Source organism: Crotalus tigris, unplaced genomic scaffold (genome assembly GCF_016545835.1).
Source record: "Crotalus tigris isolate CLP2741 ecotype Arizona unplaced genomic scaffold, ASM1654583v1 scf7180000024351.1097467, whole genome shotgun sequence".
Taxonomy (NCBI): Eukaryota; Metazoa; Chordata; class Lepidosauria; order Squamata; family Viperidae; genus Crotalus; species Crotalus tigris.
In genome coordinates, this window is record NW_024100520.1 from 786,548 (window position 1) to 808,923 (window position 22,376).

The following is a 22,376-nucleotide window of genomic DNA, read 5'->3' on the forward strand; positions in this document are numbered from 1 at the left end:
AAATATGTCTATGAAGGAAAAGGATATATTAGCTAAATTAACAGGTTTTGAAATAGTAAAAAAGGTTAAATATTTGCGAGTATACATTACAGCTTCTAATGTTAAATTGTACAAAAATAATTATGAGACATTATGGGTAAAAGTGCAAAAGGATTTAAATGATTGGAAAAAACTACAGTTATCTTTGCTGGGGAGAATCTCAGCGGTTAAAATGAATGTTCTTCCAAAGGTTCTTTTTTTGTTTGAAATGATACCTATTTTGAAAAAAGATGCCAACTTGGAGGAATGGCAGAAGGGTATTAACAAGTTTATTTGGGCATGGGAAAAAACCAAGAGTTAAGTTTAAGATTATACAAGATGCACGGGAAAGAGGAGGACTTAAGGTAATTTAAGATTGTATTATGATGCGGTGGCTTTAACATTGATTAGTGATTGGCTTAACTTAATAAATAAAAATATACTCCTTCTTGAGGGATGGGATTTATTATATGGATAGCATGCATATTTGATTTATAATAAAAAAGTAGATCAGGTTTTTAAATCTCATATTTTAAGAAACATTTTATTACGTGTCTGGAAGAAGTATTATTATAGGTTAAACTATAAAATTCCAATTTGGGGGGGTCCTGAACACACGATAGAGGGGGTATCTAGGGGTGTGAATTTGGATAGGATTTCTTATAAGGAATTACTTAGTTTGGTAGGGAAGGATTGGCAATTAAAATCTTTAGCTGAGTTGAAGCAAGAAAATATTGTACACTCTTGGTTTCCGTATAATCAATTGTTAGTTAGGTGGAGTTTAGATAAAAAGGTTGGTATTACTTTAGGGGACGTGAATTTGGTAAAACAGATTAAAGATCAAACTCGAGCCCATATAAAGAGAATTTATAATGTTTTAATAGAATTGGATTCTGAAACGGAGTTAGCTAAAGACTGTATGGTAAAATGGGCTCAAAATATTCAAGAGCCGATTCTATTGGATACATGGGAGACAATTTGGGTTAGAAATGTAAAATTTACTCAAGCTCCAAATTTAAGAGAAAATTTTTATAAAATGTTTTATAGATGGCATTTGGATCCTCAAAAGCTGTCCTGTATGTATCCTAATTTACAGCCCAAATGTTGGAGATGTGGAAGCTTAGATGCAACTTATTTTCATATTTGGTGGACTTGTAGAAATATAAAAGCTTTTTGGATTAAGATTTGGTGGAACATTCAAAAGATTTTTAAGAGAAAGATAAAGTTTACGCCACAATTATTTTTGTTAGGTGTTATTGTAGATTTTGATGTTAAAGAAATTAATTTGATGTTGAATCTTATAACAGCTGCAAGATTATTGGTGAGGCAATATTGGAAGAAAGATTCTTTGCCTACTATGGAAGAATGGATACTCAAGGTGTCTAATTTAGAAGAAATGGCAAAAATTTCTGCTTATTTGAAGGACTATTCACAAGAAAGATATATCTCGGTTTGGAGAAGATAGATTATATTCAGAATAAGTATGAGACTAAAAAGTATTATCTAGCTTATGAGTAAATTTTAGATTATTATTAATAGTTTAATATTATTATTTTTGTTTTTAATTTGTTAATATTTATTTTGAAAAGGAGTTAAAGTATGTTATGGATTTGATTGTTAGTACAGTTGGGTAATGTTAGTTAGATTATGATTTTTTATTTGTAACCCTGTAATCAGCTCTGGGAAGAGGGGAGGGATTTGGGATATATATTGTATAAAATCTTTAAAATTTTTAATTAAAAAAATCTTTTGCTTTTGAGATTGTATTAAGTCTATAACGTGTCCTGGTGTAGTTCACCACTATTCCAACAGGTATCTCTCATCTAAACTGAACCTGTCGATTTTTAAGTTCCTCAGCCAAAAAAACAAAATCCTTTCTTTTTCTGAGAATTTTTGGAGGTATTTCTTTTAAAATTATAACATCTTGAGCTGCAATTTGAAATATCTGCTTATAAAAAGCCTGTATAATTTCATTACGAAGTGATCTCCTAGAGAAATAAATAACCACATCTCTAGGTAAATTTCTCTGCCTCGCAATCCATGAATTGACTCTAAATATTTTGTCTATCTCTCTCAATATTTCCTCAAGTTCACATCCCAAAATAGGAGCAATATCTCTTGTCACCTCCTCTCTCAGATCCTCTTGCGGATTCTCCTTCAATCCTCTTATTTGCAAAGCAAATTCCATGTCTCTATATTGTGATATGGTAACTTCATCCTGTGTTGTATCAATCTTATCTTCAACTTTACCAAGTCTATTTTCTAGTCTCGCAGTATTTTCCACAACTTCATCCACCCTGTCATCTATACGTTCAATATGGGCGGCTAGCCCTTGGAATGCAAGCAATATATCTTCCCTCATTTCCCTATTTTTATTCTCAAGAAGCTCTGCCACCTCTTGTTTAATCTCTTGTGCTATTTTTTTCAAAGCATCTTGTATATCTTTAAGTGTAAATGCCAGTGGTGGAGGAGAGGGTGGGGGTGACTTAGGCTTAGTTTGTGACACAGTCTGAGTTACTGGAGAGGAGATTGAACCTTTAGGGACAACAGGGATTCCAAGACGCTTTGAAGTCATTTTCTATCTATATAAAACCACTTCTTATAAAATCAGCAATTACAAAAAAAGGAAAAAAGGAAAAAAGGGAAAAAGAAAGCTAATTCCAAAAAAGAGAAAAGAAAGATTCTTGCTTTTTAAATAGATAGCCAAAATCTGTTACATATTTAAACTTTGTTGCCGAGTATAAGTCTTTCTTAACACTGTCCTTTCAGTCAAAGAAACAACACTCCAGCACCATTTTTCTCCTCTTGCTTTTAGTGAAATTGAAAGGTGGAGAAGATTCTTTTAACTCTTTTCTTGAGTTAAAATCCCAAGCATTGACAATTCTAATCTCTCCTGGTCAGCTCCGTCTGCTTTTAATTTACTCACAAGTCTCTTTGAGATGCAGATGTGGAAGCGGTGTCTTGCTTTGTTCCTGAAACTCAGGACAAAGGCGTTCTGGAATGCGGAGAAAAACCTCGGGCTCCGAGGGAGCTCTCGCCCTCCGACCTCCAAATAATTAAGGAGGTCCAGGGGAACTCGACCTCTACCTGTGGAAAACTCTCCTCCTCCTCCTCTTCTCCCGAGGAGAGAGGTTTCAAGCAGCGGAACAGCTGATATTTGCTGTCTCCGTGCGCTTTCACACAATCCCAGGGCAGGCAGCTAAAGAAAAGCTGCTATCGGCGCAGCAGTCGCCACGGAAGATCATTTTGTATCATGTTTTCATTTCAAGTGAAATATATAAATATGGCTTATGATCAGATTTTAGTTCATCACAATATTTTAAATAAATTTCTAGAACATAGAGAACATATTTCAAGCCTGTTTGTTCAGTGATCCCTTTTCTCTTCTCAGCATTTATATTCAGAATATTAAAGGGCACTTTACTAAAGTCTTGGTTCTCCCCTCTTTCCCTTCCTTTTTGATATCTACATGAACCCACTGGGGGAGAATATCTGTCAGTTCAGGCTGATATCCAATTATATGGATTGCTTCTTTTCTTGATTAGTTTTCATCTGTTGTTTCTTTTTTTTTTATTGAACATTTTTATAAATTTTTACAAAAAAGACAAAAAGACAGAAAAACAGAAAAAAAATACAACAATTCAAAAACAAAAAATACAAAATACACAAAAAACTAAACATAATATCCCCTTCCCCCCCCCAGAACACCTCCCCTTCCCCCCCCGAGCTTCCCAGAGCAGAATATAGGCTTAATTGAAAAGGAATTAGAAAATATATATGTAAAAAGGAAATGAAAGTTTAAAACTAGGAAATATATATATATATATATATATATATATATATATATATTATAAAAAGGCAACATGGTATTTTTTAATATCCAATTTAAATTGTATAAATTCTATCCATTTATCCCAAACAGCAAGAAATTTCTCTTGCGTTTGATCCTTTAAAAAAGCCGAAATCTTTGCCATTTCCGCCAGATAAGACACTTTGGAAAACCATTCCTGCAGTGTAGGCAAGGATTCCTTCTTCCAATATTGTCCTACTAACAGCCTTGCGGCTGTGATCAAATTTAACATCAATATAGCCTCCTTTGTATCACAATCAATAGTTATACCCAACAAAAATAACTGCGGAGTAAATTTTACCCTCCTTTTAAAAATTCTCTGGATATTCCTACCATATCTTAATCCAGAATGCTTTTATCTCTTTACACGACCACCAAATATGATAATAAGTGGCATCCAAACAGTCACATCTCCAACATTTAGGCTGTAGGTCAGGGTACATGAAAGACATTTTTTGTGGGTCAAGGTGCCATCTATAAAACATTTTGTAAAAATTCTCCCTTAAATTCTGTGCCTGCGTAAATTTGACATTTCTTACCCATATGATTTCCCATATGTCCAATGGGACTGGTTCACCAAAGTTTTGGGCCCATTTAATCATACAATCTTTAATTAATTCCGTTTCCGAATCCAGTTCGATTAGCACCCCATAAATTCTCTTAATATGGGCTTGTCTTTGATCCTTCACTTGCTTAATAAGATTTTCATCTTCTCTAAGAAAGCCCACCTTACAATCCACCTTCCATCTATCTGCTAGTTGCCTATATTGGAACCAAGAATAAATGATATTTTCTTGTGCTAAATCCTCCCGTAGTTTTAATTGCCAATTTTGTCCATCCCATCTGAGTAATTGTCTATAAGACACCATGTCCATTTTGACACCTCTTTTTATTCCCTCTATCGCATGCCAGGGTATAGCCCATAATGGTACTTTAAAATCATTTTTGTAATACTTTTTCCAAACCCTAAGTAAGGAAATTCTTATAATGTGAGATTTAAAAACCCAGTCCACTTTTTTGTTAAATATTAAATAGGCATGCCACCCATAGAGTAAATCCCATCCCTCTAGATGAAGTATCTCAAGATTTGTCAAGTTTACCCAGTCACTAATTATTGTTAAAACCGCAGCATCATAGTATAATTTCAAATTCGGTACCTTGAGTCCACCTCTCTCACGGAAATCTTGCATAATTTTAAACTTGACCCTTGGCTTTTTCCCTGCCCAAATAAATTTATTAACACCCTTCTGCCATTCACTTAAATTAATCTCATTCTTCAAAATCGGTAACATTTGGAACAGGAAAAGAAACTTGGGTAGAATATTCATTTTTATCACTGCAATTCTTCCCATGAGAGATAGTTGCAACTTCTCCCAATTCTTCAAGTCTTTCTGTACACTAACCCACAACCTATCATAATTGTTTTTAAATAATTTTGCATTAGAGACAGATAGCATCACCCCCAAATATTTTACCTTATTAACAATTTCAAAACCCATCAAGTTAACCAAAGTCTGCTTCTCCTGAATAGTCATATTTTTAGGTAAGATTTTAGTCTTGTTAACATTAATCCTAAAACCCGAAACCAAACCATATTGATGAATTAACTGCAATAACTTTACTACAGAACTAATAGGTTGCGACAAAGTAACCACCAAGTCGTCTGCAAAGGCTCTTGTATTCTTTTTTATTAACTTCTACTCCTTTAATTTCCTGCAAATCTCGAATTTTGATCAACAATATTTCCAATGTTAAAACAAACAACAACGGTGATAGTGGACATCCCTGCCTAGTACCTTTTTCTATTGTAAATACCTCTGACAAACCTCCATTAACAATAAGTTGTGCCGTTTGTTTTTGATAAATTACCGTGAGAGCTTGTAATATCTTTTCACCAAAGTTCATCTTTTCAATTACTGTTAACATAAAATGCCAATTCAGTTGATCAAAGGCTTTTTCAGCATCTAAAAAAATCAACCCTGCAGGGACTTGGTTGTTCTTGTCTAAATATTCTAATAAATTAATAATTTGTCTAACATTATTTTTCATATATCTACCAGTTATAAACCCAGATTGATCTTTATGCACAAGATGATGCACAACCCTCATGAACCTATTTACTAAAATCTTTACAAATATCTTATTATCCACATTTAAAAGAGATATGGGTCTATAATTCTTTGGTAAAGTGAGATCTTGCTCCCCTTTTGGAATCAAAGAAATAAAAGCACTACGCCATGAAGGAGGAATCTCTAAGCCCTGTAGAATATCATTAAAAAGATCACTTAATGGTTGGATCATCTCCTCCATTAAGACTTTATAATAAACAGCTGTCAAGCCATCTGTACCCGGTGCTTTCCCTAGTTTCAGTTGCTTAATTGCTGTCACAATTTCCTCTTTAGTAATTAAACCATTAATTTCCTGTTTTTGATCCTCTGTCAATTGGGGAAAACTAACCTCACTTAAGTATTTATTTATATCTAATATTTGCACATTAGTAGATTTATATAATTTTTGATAATAATCTAAAAAAGATTTCTTAATCAGTTCCTTCTGGAAAACTATTTTACCCTTATAATTTATTTTATCTATTATCCTCTGTCTCTGCTTCTTTCTTAATTGATAAGCCAACCATCTCCCTGGTTTATTGGCGTTAGAAAATGTATTTTGTTTCATAAACAATAAGTTAGTTGCAGCTTGATCCGCCAGGAGCATGTTAAATTGTGCTCTTAACAACTTTACCGATTCTTTAATATTTTCATCAGAGGGATTTAAAATCAAAGACTTTTCTTTTAACTTAATTTCATCCTCTAGTTCTTTACGTTTTTGAGTCTGGCTTCGCTTATGAAAATTATTCATTTTTATCAAAATCCCACGCATAAATGCTTTACCTGCATCCCATACCATTGACATTGAAGTCCCCTTGTGCATATTTAAAACAAAATAATCCTTTAAAGACTCCTTCAGCTTTTGAATATTCTTTTCTTGTCTAAATAAGTTTTCATTCACCCTCCAGGATCTTCTCTCCTCTTTTTCCTGAATCAGTTCCATCCAAACTGGACTATGATCCGTCAATGACCTAGGAAAGATCTTTACGTTCTTTACTCTATTATATAAGTCCGTTGTAATAAAAAAAAAGTCAATTCTTGAGAAGGATTGGTGTCTATCTGAAAAGAAAGTAAAGTCTCTCTCCTCTTGATTACATTCTCGCCAATAATCCCTTAGTTCCCAGTCCTCCTTCATGTCAAAAAAGGCTTTAGGCAGTTTTGCCTGTTTAATAAGAGGAGAGAAGCCTTTCTTGTCCCTTTGTATATCCATAACGCCATTCCAATCGCCCATTAATACCACGGATCTATAGTCCAGCAAAGTTATTTTTTGATGTAACAGTCTATAAAATTGTTCCTGTTGCTGATTTGGTGCATAAAGTCCCACTATAAGTATTTTCTTACCATACAGACCAAGTTCAATCATCACATATCTTCCTTGGGGATCTGATTCTACCAGAGAAGCTGCTAGATTTTGCTTCACGTAGATAACCACTCCCCCCTTTTTCCCAGGAGCAGAGGATACAAAATGAGATCCCAGACGGGCATTGACTAAGTATTTCTGATCTTTAAGTAAAATATGAGTTTCCTGTAGACAAATAACATCATTATTATGTTGCTTCAAATAGTAAAAAATTTTCTTTCTTTTCTGTGGGGAGTTCAATCCGTTAACATTCCAGGTCAGGAACTTTGCCATCTCTCTTGGCCTTGAGCCTGGAGAAGACTCCCTGAAGGTCTGCCATTCCTGCCTGGATTGCAGAACTCTTAGGTCTTGCTCCTCCCACGGCAATGAATCACTTTCGAAGAAGATTCTTTAACTTCTCTTTTACGTTGCTCCTTCTCCTTACGTCTATAAGCTGCACGGGTCATTCTCTGATCTTTAACCTCCATTTGACGTTGCCATTCAACTTGCGGCATCCCTGCAGAAACCAAACCTGATGCTTCAGATTGCTCCAACTCTTTGCCACTCAGAGGTTTCTGAGCAGGTGGAACTGAGCCTGCACCCAGGACCGTGTTGTAAAACTCCTTGGCTTTTTCAACCGTATTCAACCTATAACGCATCCCCGCATGACTCAGAACAATACCTGTTGGGATCTCCCATCTAAATGGCATCAATCTAGCTTTGAGCTCATTAGTTAAAAAAGCAAAATCTTTCCTGCTTCTTAAAATTTTTGATGGGATTTCCTTTAAAATAATAATATCTTGGGCAGCAATCTGGAATCTCTTATTATAAAAACCTTGTATGATTTCATTACGCAGAGACTTCTTTGTAAAATAAATCACCACATCTCTAGGCAAGTTCTTCTGCTTGGCAATCCAAGAGTTAACTCTATAGATTTTTTCCACTTCTCTGCGTAATTCTCCTTTATCCATATTCAAAGCAATAGCCAAATCAGTAAGCACTACCTCCATCAAGTCTTGATTCATATCTTCCTTAAGGCCTCTGATCCTCAGAGCATGCTCCATCTGCCTATACTGGAACATAAGGATGTCATCTTGTGAGGTCTCTATCTTCCTTTCCATATCTTGGAATTTCTCCTCAAAAAAATCAACTTTGTCTGCTACTTCCTCCACTCTCGAATCCAGCTTCACCACCACCATGGCCAAGCCTGATACAGCTGCAATTATGTCTTCCCGCAGAATAGTATTGTTATCCTCCATTGAGACCTTCATCCCACTTATCTCTTCCTTAATTTCAGATTTAATCTGTATGGCAAGTTGCTTCATTTCATCTCTGATTTGAGATACAACATCTCCCATTATGCCTTTAATCTCTTGTACTGACGGACCTGGCAGAGGAGGAGAGGGTGGTGGCTGGGTCGGTGGTACATGTTTAAGTTGTTGTTGTGGTTGTGCAGTTGAAGCTATAGGAGAGGAGACCACCTTAGATATTGTAGAAGGTGGCTGTCTCTTTGAAGCCATTTTATATGACACAGTTCTCTCTTCCCTTCTTCCCCCCCAAAAAAGGGGAGGAGGGAAATAGAATTTAAAAAAAAAAAAGACAAAAACACTATAATCCTTAAGAATCCAAAGAAAAAAAGAGAAAAAAATCCAAAACCAGAAGCAAAAAAGTCAAATGCAATCATTTAAGTCCAGAACTTTAAAAGCAAAAGAACAAAAGAGAAAGGGAAAAAAAAACTCCGGCACTTTTAAAACGCCATCTTTTTTCCTCTCTCCATACCAGCAAGAAAAAGAACAAAGGAGAGATAATCAAAACTAACTAATAAAAAGAAATAAAAGACTAAAGTATATATAAGGAAAAATCCTTTAAACCACTCTGTCCGCTTCGAAATTTACTCACCAAGACGCTATAGACGCGGAGATAGAGGCGGCGGTTTCTTTTGCTTCAAAAGGAAGCAAAAACAGCTGGGAGGCGGAGATCAACAGGAGCTCCAAGGGAACACTCCTTCCACCCCCTCTAGGAATAAATCCAGAGAGGGTTCAGGGGTTCTACCTCTACTCCTGGATTCTCTAACCCTTCCCTTTGCCCGGGAAGGGAATTTCGAACCGCGGGCCAGCTGATACGCGCTGTGCTCCGCGATTCTGACACCTTCCCAGCTGGACGGCTACTAAGTAGCCGTCATCGCCGTCGCCCCGTACCGGAAGCTATCATCTATTGTTTCTTGTCATACCTTTAGGTGCTTTGAAAAATAGGTTAACCCCTTCTTTCTTGTGGCTGTCTCTCAAATATTGGAACATTCTATCATATCACACCTAGTCCTTCTTTTCTTTAAGTCTAGACAGAACCAATTTTTGCAACCATTCTTTGTATGTTTCAGCTTCCAGGCATATAATCATCTTCATTGCTCTTTTCTGCACTCTTTCCAGAGCCTCTCAATATCTTTTTTATAATATGGTGACCAAAGCTGGATGCGGTATTCTAAATATGGTCTTACTAAGGCTTTATAAACAGTACTTCATGTGATCTTGATTCTATCCCTCTGTTAATGCAGCCTAGGATTGCATTGGCTCTTTTGGCTGCTGCTGCACACTGCTGGCTCATATTTAAGTGATTGTGAACTAGGACTCCAAGATCCCTCTCACATTCTGCTATTCAGTGGAATGTTACTGGACTGGAAATGTTTTAGTTGGTTTATATCCTGAAATTTCACTACCTTCTATTCTGTCATTCTTTTACCTGTTCTTGTTTGAATGATGATGTAAGATAATAGATAAAGCATATTATAGACATTATGGAAATTAACAGAACTCTGATATTCTTATATATTAGCTATTTGATGTAAGAGATATCAAATCATAGACTAGCTGATTACATTTCCAAATCAATCTGCTTTACAGACTTACTCTAAAGATAAAATTGTATGGTAAAGGAAAATACTTCTGTGGTATTTTGAATTAACTGAAAGAAAATAGTAAAATATAAATATTAAATAATTTTGCAGTGCTAATAAATTATTTAATATACAATAGTTAATCATTGTTTCAATCATTTTTTTCTCCTTATAACTCCAGCAAAGTATTCCAGAATCAGGATTAGTATCATTTTACATCCAATATCATTAAAAAGAGACTTGAAAAGAGGTATCACTATCAAAATGTACAGTAATAGAATATTTTGCTGTTCTAAATGGAACTAAGAAAATCAATCAAAAGGGCCTGGAATTGGCCATTTTCTATTGAATGCAATGTTAATGACTGGAATCCAGAATACAGAGTTAGGTGTATCCAAGAAATTGTGCTATGAATACAGTGACCATATATTCTTTATTATGAAAGATAGTCATTTATTTTAGAAGGCTGCTTTTAGAGTTATTTATTTTTCAAAAACTCACTTTTATCTTTTATCTTGGTCACTTTTACTGTATAAATAAGTATGGCTTAATGCAGTCTTTCAAATTTATGTGAAAAATATGGAAATTGAATAATCTTTTAAAAATAAATCTACTTATACTGTTTGATTTTAGACATTTTTATTATAATATGCTTTTCAAAAGTTTTTTCTTGGTTTTGTTCTTCAATTTTCCTTTGTAAATATTTTATTTTTATGAACCTTTTTCAGATAAACCTATTTTTGGGTTTATTCTTTCTCCCCCCCAATAAAATGTATAGGTAATCCTTGACTTAGGACCAATGAAGCCCAAAATTTCTGTGGCTAAGAAGGCAGTTGTTAAGTGTATTCTAGCCCATTTTATGACCTTTTTGCAAAGTTGTTAAGCAAATTATTGCAGTTAACTGAATCATGCTTCCCACATTGACTTTGCTTGTCAGAGGGCAGTTGGAAAGGTTACAAATGATGTCCCCAGGACAGTGCAACTGTCATAAATACATGCCAGTTGCCAAGCACTCAAATTTTGATCATGTGACCATGCAGATGGTCACATGATTGTAAGTGGGAAAACTGGTCTTAAGTCACTTTTTTCAGTGTCATTGTAGCTTCCAACAATCACTAAATCAATGGTTCTCAACCTTTTTAATGCCGTGACCCCCAACTGGTCGTAAGTCAAGGACTACTCAACCGGTCGTAAGTCAGGACTACTCAACTGGTGCAGCACCGTTTGCAGAATGGGACTTTTGGTGGGCTCAGCAGGGCAGAGACAGCCTGGACAATTCCTATTGGCTTTTGAAAGCCAATAGAATTAGACTCTATTCAAGAGAGTCTATTCTATTGGCTTTCAAAAGCCAATAGAATAAAAGGGAGTAGCACAGCTAAGGAAAAGGGGGGAAAAATGGCACTGCATTGTTTGGTAACCCCCGTGAAATGGTTGTTCGACCGCAAATGGGGTCCCAACCCACAGGTTGAGAACCACTACACTAAATGAATGGTTGTAAGTCAAGAAATTCCTGTAGTCTCCATAGCTATACAATACAAAGTGTTTTTCTCTTTAAATATAATTTCCCAGATAGTATCACAACATTTTTGGAAATATTTTCACTTGGTAAACTGTGTTGGCTTAATAGCAAAAGTATGCTACACTTTGGCTGTATGAGTGAGTCAATTCCTACTGTCAGGATTTATAAAATTTGACAAGCTTTTTAAACTTAATTAATAATGTTGTTATAGGAAATTATTTACATTATATGTAAATGATTAATGCATTAAGTTATCCTATTACTACTTCCAAATTACTCTTTTAAATTAGAGATAAGGCACTGAATTTCTCAACCCAATCTGGCTCTGAGTTGTTGACATTTTTTTTTTATTATTCTTTATTCTTATTGCACCTTTTTTACATATACATGATATTTTAGACTATAAACAGGGAAGGGGGGTGGAGATAATATATTTTTTCACTAAACAACAGGCTTCATAACTGAATATAATAATCATATAATTATTTAACATTTTGTCCTTTCAGAAAAATTGTACAACTCAAATGGACGTGAGTTAAGGCGGGCCCTTTTCTCCTTGAAACAGATATTTCAAGTAAGTGAACATTACCTCTTAATATAAATTTTGTTTTTTCAGAAACTAATGTATTTCATTATTATTGCTGGGGGAGAGGAGTTATTATTTTGCCACACAGTTAATAGAGAAAATTTCTAGGCGTAATATTTTTATTTGCTTTTTTATTATTTATTATTATTGCTTCTTAATGTCTTTCTCCAACCACACTGAGGATAATTCACAGAATGTTTCAAAGAAGCTTTTAAGTAATTCCTGAGGAAGCAGGGGCATCTGCAGAAGAGCCAGATGAGCAATCAATATGACAGCCACAACTAGGCAGTTAAAACCTATCCCATTTTACACAAGTCACGTGCAAGAAAAGGATAGAATTTCATCGTGCGATTGTAGCACTATCTTAATTTTTTTGACCCAGCTTCAACAAGGAAAATAAATTCAGTGAAAAAACCTCCATATATTCTTAACATAAATAGGAAACTTCTTAATTTTATTTAGTATATAGTGTGTCAATGCTGCAAATACTGTATATTCTTGCTTTGACAATATGTAAAACTGTCTGGCATTTATTGGGTTAATACTTAGCTTAGACTGGGTGGGGGGAAAAGCCCGGGAAAGAAAGAGGAAGCAAACTTTTGACCTTCTCACTAATTGGATAATGTGACCTGTGACTGCATGAGAAGGGAGGGGTTTAGCAAGGAAAGCTTGATGCCAGCGAAAGGAAGTTCAGATTCTGGCATCAACCAGTCCATCATGGTGACCGGCAAAACTGTAGCTCTGCAATAAAGATTTTAGGAAACATGCCTGAAAGTTCTTTGAAGTGCTTCATTAGTCGGAACATGTGACATCATGCCAGAATCCAACACTCTTTTCAAACGATCTGCGTCCCGATCTCCAACAGCTGCCTCTATGCCTGAGAGGAGCTGGCAAAGTTTCGGGGGAGATCTCATTATAGAGAAAGAAAGATTGCCTGAAACCAGCCCCGTAGCTGCAACAGTTTCCCCGGGGGGGAAAGCGACAGCCAGCAAGCCGGGGGAGAGAGAAATTTGGCAGATTTCCCAGCTGAGAGCGAAGACTTCAAAAGCAGAATGGACAGATAACACTTAACATATGCTTTTGTTTACTTTACAGGATCTGTCCTTCTTGTAAGGGGGGGCGGATGTCAATGCTGCAAATACTGTATATTCTTGCTTTGACAATATGCAAAACTGTCTGGCATTTATTGGGTTAATACTTAGCTTAGACTGGGCGGGGGGAAAAGCCCGGGAAAGAAAGAGGAAGCAAATTTTTGACCTTCTCACTAATTGGATAATGTGACCTGTGACTGCATGAGAAGGGAGGGGTTTAGCAAGGAAAGCTTGATGCCAGCGAAAGGAAGTTCAGATTCTGGCATCAACCAGTCCATCATGGCGACCGGCAAAACTGTAGCTCTGCAATAAAGATTTTAGGAAACATGCCTGAAAGTTCTTTGAAGTGCTTCATTAGTTGGAACATGTGACATAGTGTGGAAATGTGGGGAAAGTATGAAAGGACTAATGAGTAGGGATTTACAAATTGTGAGATTTCTTTATTGTGTCAGAAAATAAAAATCAGAATCAACACAATTTTTAAATAAATAAATAATGTTTCTGTTACTTTACAGTGCCACTGTGTTGTAAAGTTACTACTTTCATGCACAAAAGCAGATGGATCATTTGGAATTTATTATGGATTTCTATGCAATGTTGTTGAATCCTAAGGTCTTCTTTATGCCATGACACGTTGTGTGTAAAACTCAAAAAATGATAATAATCATAAGCCCATTCACATAATGCATGCATATGTCCAAAGTATTTTTTATTTTTATACATAATATGAGCAAAACCAAAGTCATAAGAATTACAAAACTATACACTTGAAAAGGTTCCATTAGGCCATTGAATCTGAGTTTCCATTCCATACCAGATAGATGGCTGTCTGGCCTCTATTTGGACATCTCTGGAGTGCATGTCTTTGACTAATTAGGTTCACCCAGAATTTTTTCTTAAAGATAGAGAAGATTTTATTTTATTGTTTCATAACATTTGATTATATTCTGTCTTGTTCTAAGCTAATTCCATTGTTCTGGATCTTGCTTTTTGGAATAAAAGAGAAAGTGTCTTGACATTCTTGGGGTACTAGAAAATATTATCATTTCTTCTCTCAGTCATCTCTTCAAGGCCCTACTCTTTCAATCTCTCTTCACAGCACTTTATTTCCTTTATCATCTTGATACTCTTTATTGCCCTTTTCTGTGAATCTCTCTTAAAATATAATAATTGCAAGGAATAATATGTTTTGGTACCTTGAATGCATTGAAAGAATGGGAAACTATTTCTCTGGGTATTTGCTCCCATGGCTGAATTGCTCATTATGATTGGAAGTTGCTTTCTAATATTCCATCATTCCATTCTTCCTATTACTTAAACACATTATTCTGTGTACTCCACTGAAGAGCAACAAGTCTTGGCTTTTTTCAGATAATTGAAAAGTGCCATATTCCCTCTTTTTTTTTTTTCCCTTAAAAGTTAAATATACTCAGCTCCTTCAGTCTTCTGCATAGGATTTCATTCAAATCATCCTCATTGGATTTCATTCAAATCATCCTCACTGGTTGTATTTCATTGAATCCTCCTTAAAATGTGGTGCCTAAAACTGGTACAATGCCCAAACTGGAAATGAACCTAGGAATAACAAAAGAAAAGTATTTTTTTCCAGTTATATAGAATGGAATGGAATCAAATTGAATTGAAGCATAGACCTGGAAGGAACCTCCAAGGTCTTCTAGTTCAACCCCCAGTCCAAGGCAGAAGACCTTATATCATCCTGGACAAATAGTTGTCAGTTGATATAGCCTATATTTGCATTTTGTTTCTTTTGCTGCTACCATAAATTACTAATTCATAGGTATGTCATCAACACCATTACTAAGAAAGGTATCCCAATATATACCTGATAATTTTCAGCCATTTCTTTAACCTAGAGCATTTTATATTTTAAGTCTGTCGTCCAGATCATAAGCTATCCTATCTAAAGTTATGTCTTCTGAAAGATTGATTAACATTCTTACACCTTTTCATCTTACTCATAAATATGTTATACATATTTATACGCATGCATACACACATACATATGTACACACACATATAAAGGAATTTTGTGATATTCCATCTAATTTGCCTTTCAAGTTTGATAGGCTATAATTGATCATCACTCTTTAAGCATCGTTTTAAAGCTAACTGTGCAGTCCACTCATTGTTAAATGCTACCCAGTATATACTTAAATTATTTATTTCTATTTTTATTTATTAGATTTTTATGCTGCCCGTCTCCCCTAAAAACATATGTCTTTATTCACTTGCTAATCAAAATATTCTTTTTATTTGAAATGTTCTTTTGAATGCTTTGTTGAACTGATGAATCACACAAAAATCAAGAAACCATATAAAGTTAATTGACAAGAATTCTTCCTGGCAGATCCATGCTGACCTGGTAATAATCAAATTGCTTTCAAGTTGATTACAGATCAATCTCCTTATTATCTGCTCTACAATAACCTCAGATACCAATGAAAGCTTGAGTCTTCTGTGGTTCTTCAGATCTTCCACTTTCCATTGTTTGAAGAAAGAAACCATATTTGCTCTATAGTCATCTGGCACTTTAGGAGTTCTCCAGGATTTCTGAAAAGTAATATATAAAATTTGACCCAGACAATCAAGTGGATCCATTCAATGCTCTAAGATGCAATCCATCTGACTCTGGAAATATAAACTTATTTCAAATAAACAGTTACTATCTAATCATATTTGTATTAAATTGAACTCCCATGTCTTCATCCTGCTAATCGCAGTTTTTAGGGATATTAATAAGAAAAATATATAAGAGAAAGAGTTTAGCAGCTCTGCCTTTGGTTTATTACTATTAGCATTTTGTTATCTTCACTGAATAAACTGATCATTGAAATAATTTTATTTTTGTTTTCATTTATTAGGACTACAAGACCAGCAACAACCAGATAATACATATTTATTCCTTAAAGATTTTTTTTTTAAAAAAAGGGATTAAAAATTAAGGAGTAAAATTATTTTTATGTAATGGTAACATAATGTGTCTGAACATAGAATCATAGGGCTGGAAAGGACTTTAAAACTGAATTCTCAGCTGTTTGGAGTAGCTTCTCTTTGCTACCCTGATCTTCCTTGTTAATACATGCATACATACATTCATACATACGTATGTGTATATATGTGTATGTATGTATATTTGTGTGTATGTATATATATGTGTGTGTGTATGTGTATATATGTATGTATGTATGTGTGTATATATATATATTGTTTTCTGAGGTTTTCGCAGGTGTTTGTACAGTATGTATGTCTTTGGTTATTTGGGTTTTCTCCCGCGTAAAATTGGAAGTGTCTTGGCGATGTTTCGATGAAGTCCCATTCGTCATCTTCAGGCTGGTGTTTTTGGCTTTGTGCTTCTAGGAGCAATGTGTGATCGTAGCTGTTTCTTCCTTTTAACTGCCAGTGGGGGTATGAACTGATTGGGTGTTCCCACATTCCGACATCCATTCCTGTTGGATTTTCCTTCCCAGGTTTTTCTCCCCCCCCCTAGTCTGCCGTCCTGCATATTGTTCATGCCTGCCCTCCTCCATTCCTGTCAGTCTTTCCTTCTCTTGTTTCTCCCCCCCCCCTCCAATCCACTGCTCTGCATACTGTTCCTGACTTTCATCCTCCATTCTTATCAGTCTTCCCCTCTCAGATGTCCTTCCTCCCCCCATGGGTATGCCCCCATTCCTACGTGCCTCATCTTTTTTTCTTTTTTCCCTCCCCTTCCCTTTTGATCAGTCGGGCATTCCTCTCCCCCGTGTTCTGGGTCGTACAGTCAGATCTGATACTCCCAAGACCCTTCCCTGGTCCCCTCCTCCTCCTCATTATACCCACCTCCTCCCTCCTTGGTACCCTTACTTGTCTGTGACTCTAATGCTTCCTCATCCGTCCCTACCTTTTCCATGTCTTTGAGATCCTCCCTTTGCTTAGCCATATAGTAAGTATCCCCCCCAGTCCTGATTCCGTCTCTGACAATTGGCATCCACCTCTTGACATGCTCTTCATGTACTCTTAGTGCCTGGTATGCTGGGGGCAATTCTATACATTGATTGATGGAGTCCATGTTGGAAAACCAGGCCTCCTTTACTAGGCGTCCTCCCTTGGAGGTGTCCTGGGCGATGGTTTCTGCCCCCTTAAATTGAATGAATGTCCGTTGTTAATCATGTGCGTCCATATTTGGCCTTGTCACGCGAGCAATGAGCAAGCAGTTAGATCAGCAAGAGGATAAAAAGAACTTCCCCACCCCCTGAGCCTCACTCTGAGGACACTGGCAGAGGACCAGCGAAAGCTAAGTTGTTTTTAACTTTGTATATAACTGTTTTTATTGTTTTAACAATAAATAACTAGATTATACTCTTCCCGGAGATCGAAGATTGCATTATTGAACAAATATGCCCGGGATGTATATATATATAGGTCTTTGATTATTTGGGTTTTCTCCCGCGTAAAATTGGAAGTGACTTGGTGACATTTTGACGAAGTCCCATTCAAAAGCACTCCAGTCTGTGCAATCAAAGCAAGGCTGCAGCTCTAACTTTGCTTTCTCAGTTCAAGATTTCACTCTTTTGACCACAGACCTTGCAGTTTTAAGTTTCTGCCTATAGGTGAGGATGAGATGAATCATATAATGATCAGAGAGATCTACAGCTACTCTTGGGAGAGAGCAGTAAGCACCTTTTAACATAGTGTAGCAGTAGATCAGGCATGTCAAACTCTTGACGTTGCGTGATGTATCGGGACTTTTTCCCCATTGCCGGTAATGGGGTGAGTGCAGTTTCGGCATGACGCATCTGGCCCTGGGCCGGCAGTTCCACATGCCTGCAGTAGATCCAATATGTTGTTGCCTTTAGAGAGATAGCTGATGTGCTGAGCATATCTGGGCAACTCAAAAGTGAGTTTAGCTCTGTTAAAATCCCCTAAAACAATGAGTAGGGAATCTAGTTATTTCCATTCTGTGCACAGAATCTGATCAGGTAGGTTTGCAGCACAGCACTTATACAAGCCTCAGGTTTTATATAAGCCCCAATCAAAATACATGATAACTCTTGTGGAGCATAAAAGGGTTGGCAATTGATGAATAGTGTTTTTAAGAATATGTTGCAAAATTTCTTGAGTAGTGTGATATCCTTACACTATCAGTTATTAACCTTGAAACAGATTCCCCCTTCTCCCCTTTTCCCAAATGTCTCTGTAACCTGATCCACCCTTTGAATCTGAAACCAAGAGATCTGTATTATACTGTCCTCAATAGTCTCATTGAGTCAAGTTTCTGCAAAGCAGAAAACTGCTGAGTTAGAAAAATCAGGGTTGTTCCAATTTAGAACGAGCAGCTCAGCTATTTTATTGACTAACAAATGTAGGTTTGTTAGGTGAAGTGTTGTGAGTGAGATTCTTCGGAAAACTATTCTTGATCCTCCTTACCTGACACTAATTCCCTGATCTGGGATTAAAATACATAACAACAGGATGGGTGAAGGAAGAGGAAGTTAGGATACCAATGTAGATGAAGCTGACAAGGGAGTTACAAGCATCTTATCAATTAATAATTGCAGTGCATGTAAAAAAAAATACTGTGTTTAGACGGATTGTAATGTGGGCTGGCTTAGAGAAGATGAAAATCTTTTCAAACAAGTAAAGGACCAAAGACAAACTCACATTAAGAGGGTTTATGGGGTCCTAGTGGAATTGGATTCAGAATCTGAATTAATTAAAGATTGTATGATTAAATGGGCACAAAGTTTTGGTGAACCAATCCCACTGGATACCTGGGAAATTATTTGGGTGAGGAATGTTAAATTTACACAAGCCCAGAATTCAAGGGAGAATTTTTATAAGATGTTTTATAGATGGCACCTTGATCCACAAAAAATGTCTATTATGTACCCTGATTTACAGCCTAAGTGTTGGAGATGTGGCTGTTTGGACGCCACTTATTATCATACTTGGTGGACGTGTAAAAACATAAAAACTTTTTGGATCAAGATATGGTGGAATATTCAAAGAATTTTTAGAAGGAGGGTAAAATTCACTCCGCAGTTATTTTTGTTAGGTATTGTTACTGATTGTGATGCTAAGGAGGTTATTTTAATGTTAAATTTGATTACAGCCGCAAGGCTGTTAGTAGGGCAATATTGGAAGAAGGAATCTTTGCCTACTTTGCAAGAGTGGTTTTTTAAAGTTTCTTATTTGGCAGAAATGGCAAAGATTTCGGTTTTTTTAAAGGAGCAATCGCAAGAGAAGTTTTTTGCTGTATGGGAAAAATGGATAAGTTTTATACAATATAAATTGGATTTAAAAAAATATTATTTAGCTTTTTTGTAACTTGTACGTAATTTTTGATATTTTATAGATTGTTTTCTCTTTTTTTTCTTTCTTTCTTTCTTTCTTTTTTCTTTTTTTTATTTCTTTTTCATTTTCTTCCTTTTCTTTTTTTCTCTTTCTTTTTAAATATTTTTTTTCTTAATGTTTACGTTATATATATCCTATTATTAATTATTTTATAAATTGTTAAAATTTGTTTAGTTTTCTTAAAATTTTAATTAAGCCTATATTCAGTTCTGGGAAGCTCGGGGGGGGGGATGGAGGGGGTGGTTTGGGAGGGGTTGGGTGAGGGTTGTTTTGTTTTGTTTTTCTTGTTTGTTGTTGTTTTTTGTTGTTATTTGTAAAAACTTCTAAAAATTTTCAATTATATATATATATATATATATATATATATATATATATATATATATATATATATATATATATATATAATCAGCTATGCAAGTAAAAATATGATTCTTGGGTATGTTCATATTAAAATCAATAAATAGTTGAACACCAAGAGAATAAAATTATACAAAAGTTAAAAATGTTAAAACTTTTATTTACTAAACCTAGCTTTCTTCAAGAGCTCTTGACATCATCAGGGTGTAAACGGCAGTCGTTGGGAGGGCTTATATGCAGCCTCCAATCATTTGCGCTCGGCTCTTGGATCGTGTCATAGGTCCCAGCTGTGTGCATTGTAATCCAAGTGTGTGTCCTGCATTGGGGTGTGGTTGTTTCTCACCCTTTCTACGTATGCTGTTACGTGTGTCTTTCTCGCTAGTTCTAAAATTAGCTGGGGTATTTCCCCTTTCCTTGCAGTTAGTGCATGTTTCACTAGTTTCCCGTTTGTGATTCTGTCTGTCACGGGCGGTAGTTGCTGTTTTCTGCTTCCTTCTAGTTCCTCCAACCATCCCCTCTGAGCCACGTTGCAATCCTCCTGTTCTCTCAGATTGTAGCCCCCGTGTGCCATCCCGTCCTGCACCGCTCTCCCTCCTATTCCTTTCCATCACTCCCTTAGATCTATCATCACTCTCCTCCCTATATTCTTGGGAGGAGTCGTTCTGGAGTGTGTGCATGTCAGTAAGGCATTGCCTAGCTCATAACCGATCAATCCGTTGCTCACTCCATTTGGGGCTTCTGTCCTCATCCTTCATCGGAGAATCTCTCAGGCACGCTCCGTTCGTAGTCTTTTGTCCTCCCAAGGGATCAATCACCACAGAGCTATTCCCCTCCCTCTCACAAACCAGCCCAACTAGCGTAACGAGAGTATCTGTTTCACTCCCTGGGGGGTAAATCATTCCCCCCGGCATGTGCGATTGTAATCCGAGCGCTCTATGGTATGCTGTATTTCCTATTTTTACTTGCATAGCTGATATATGTGCACCCTGTCAGCCCAAATATGGGAGAAAGAATCTTCTTTCTTTTCTTTTCTTTTGCTGATACAGGCAAAAGAAAAGAAAAGAAGATTTCTTCTTTGGGCTGACAGGGTGCACATTCAAGGTAAAATCTCCTCCCCCTGTCTCTCTCCTGACAGCTAACAAAGTGAGAGAGAGCCTGTGGCTTAGAGGTTATAACAACTGCCTAACATGCAGATAGCCCAGGTTCGAGTCTCAGAAGAGTAAGTCTGGCTGAAGAGAGTTAAAGGAACTCGAAATAGCTATACCAGTTCTCTTTTTATTCTTTGTTAGGAACCTAATATATATATATATATATAGGTCTTTGGTTGTTCGGGTTTTCTCCCGCGTAAAATTGGAAGTGTCTTGGCGATGTTTCGACGAAGTCCCATTCGTCATCTTCAGGCTGGTGCTTTCAGCTTCGTGCTTCGAAGCACGAAGCTGAAAGCACCAGCCTGAAGATGACGAATGGGACTTCGTCGAAACATCGCCAAGACACTTCCAATTTTACGCAGGAGAAAACCCGAACAACCAAAGACCTACATACAAACACCCGCAAAAACCTCAGAAAACATACATACATACATATATATATATATATATATATATATATATATATATATATATATATATATATATATATGTTTAGTTCTTTCTTGGTTAATTGTGCTGGCAAAATTTCTGTGTTGCAGAACTTCTACTTTTGAGTTCTGTAATAAAATGTCCTAGGAGATTAAAATGCTCTGCTATTTTTTTTGTTTTTATTTGTATCCATCAATCATTTTGTGAAAAGTCTGACCTGTTTATCCTATGTAAAATTTATATAAAATATAAATAACTAGGTTACTTAGAAAGTTATCTATATATGTAGATACATGTACTTAAACATATACCTATACATACACAGATGTACTAGTTACATTCACATATTCCTTAGTCCAACATTATAATGAGGAATTGTCAAGAATATTCCTCAACATTTATCAAATGGACCCGGTGTATTCCTTGACGTGGCAACCAAACCAAACAGGAATAACAATTCCCTGTATTGCACATCAGGACACCAAGTAGGATAGCTGTTCCCCACAGCTGTTTCTGCTTTGATACAAGAGCAGACCCAATCACTCCACATATATGTCTCTTTTCAATAACACTATCAAGGGATATGATCCTAGCTCTTGCATTGCACATAAAGGGACCACGTCAAGGTCACTATCATCAGGTGAATCACTACTCAAGTTAATCATATTTAAATTATGTATTCTGGAAAAA

At 36.1% G+C, this 22,376-nt stretch overlaps 1 protein-coding gene across 7 annotated transcripts in view; it reads left to right on the forward strand.

The window, feature by feature from the left end:
• The window catches only part of FHOD3 (formin homology 2 domain containing 3), a 515,605-nt gene that overhangs the window by 216,875 nt on the left and 276,354 nt on the right, over window positions 1–22,376 (forward strand). For 6 of the 7 annotated variants that reach the window (XM_039327161.1, XM_039327164.1, XM_039327163.1 and 3 more), the window contains exon 4: window positions 12,231–12,298. In XM_039327161.1, the coding sequence (XP_039183095.1) occupies window positions 12,231–12,298 (68 nt within the window). Of the gene's footprint in view, window positions 1–4,026; window positions 4,031–10,001; window positions 10,005–12,230; window positions 12,299–22,376 lie in introns of those variants that run through there. The other variant, XM_039327167.1, reaches the window with a different exon arrangement.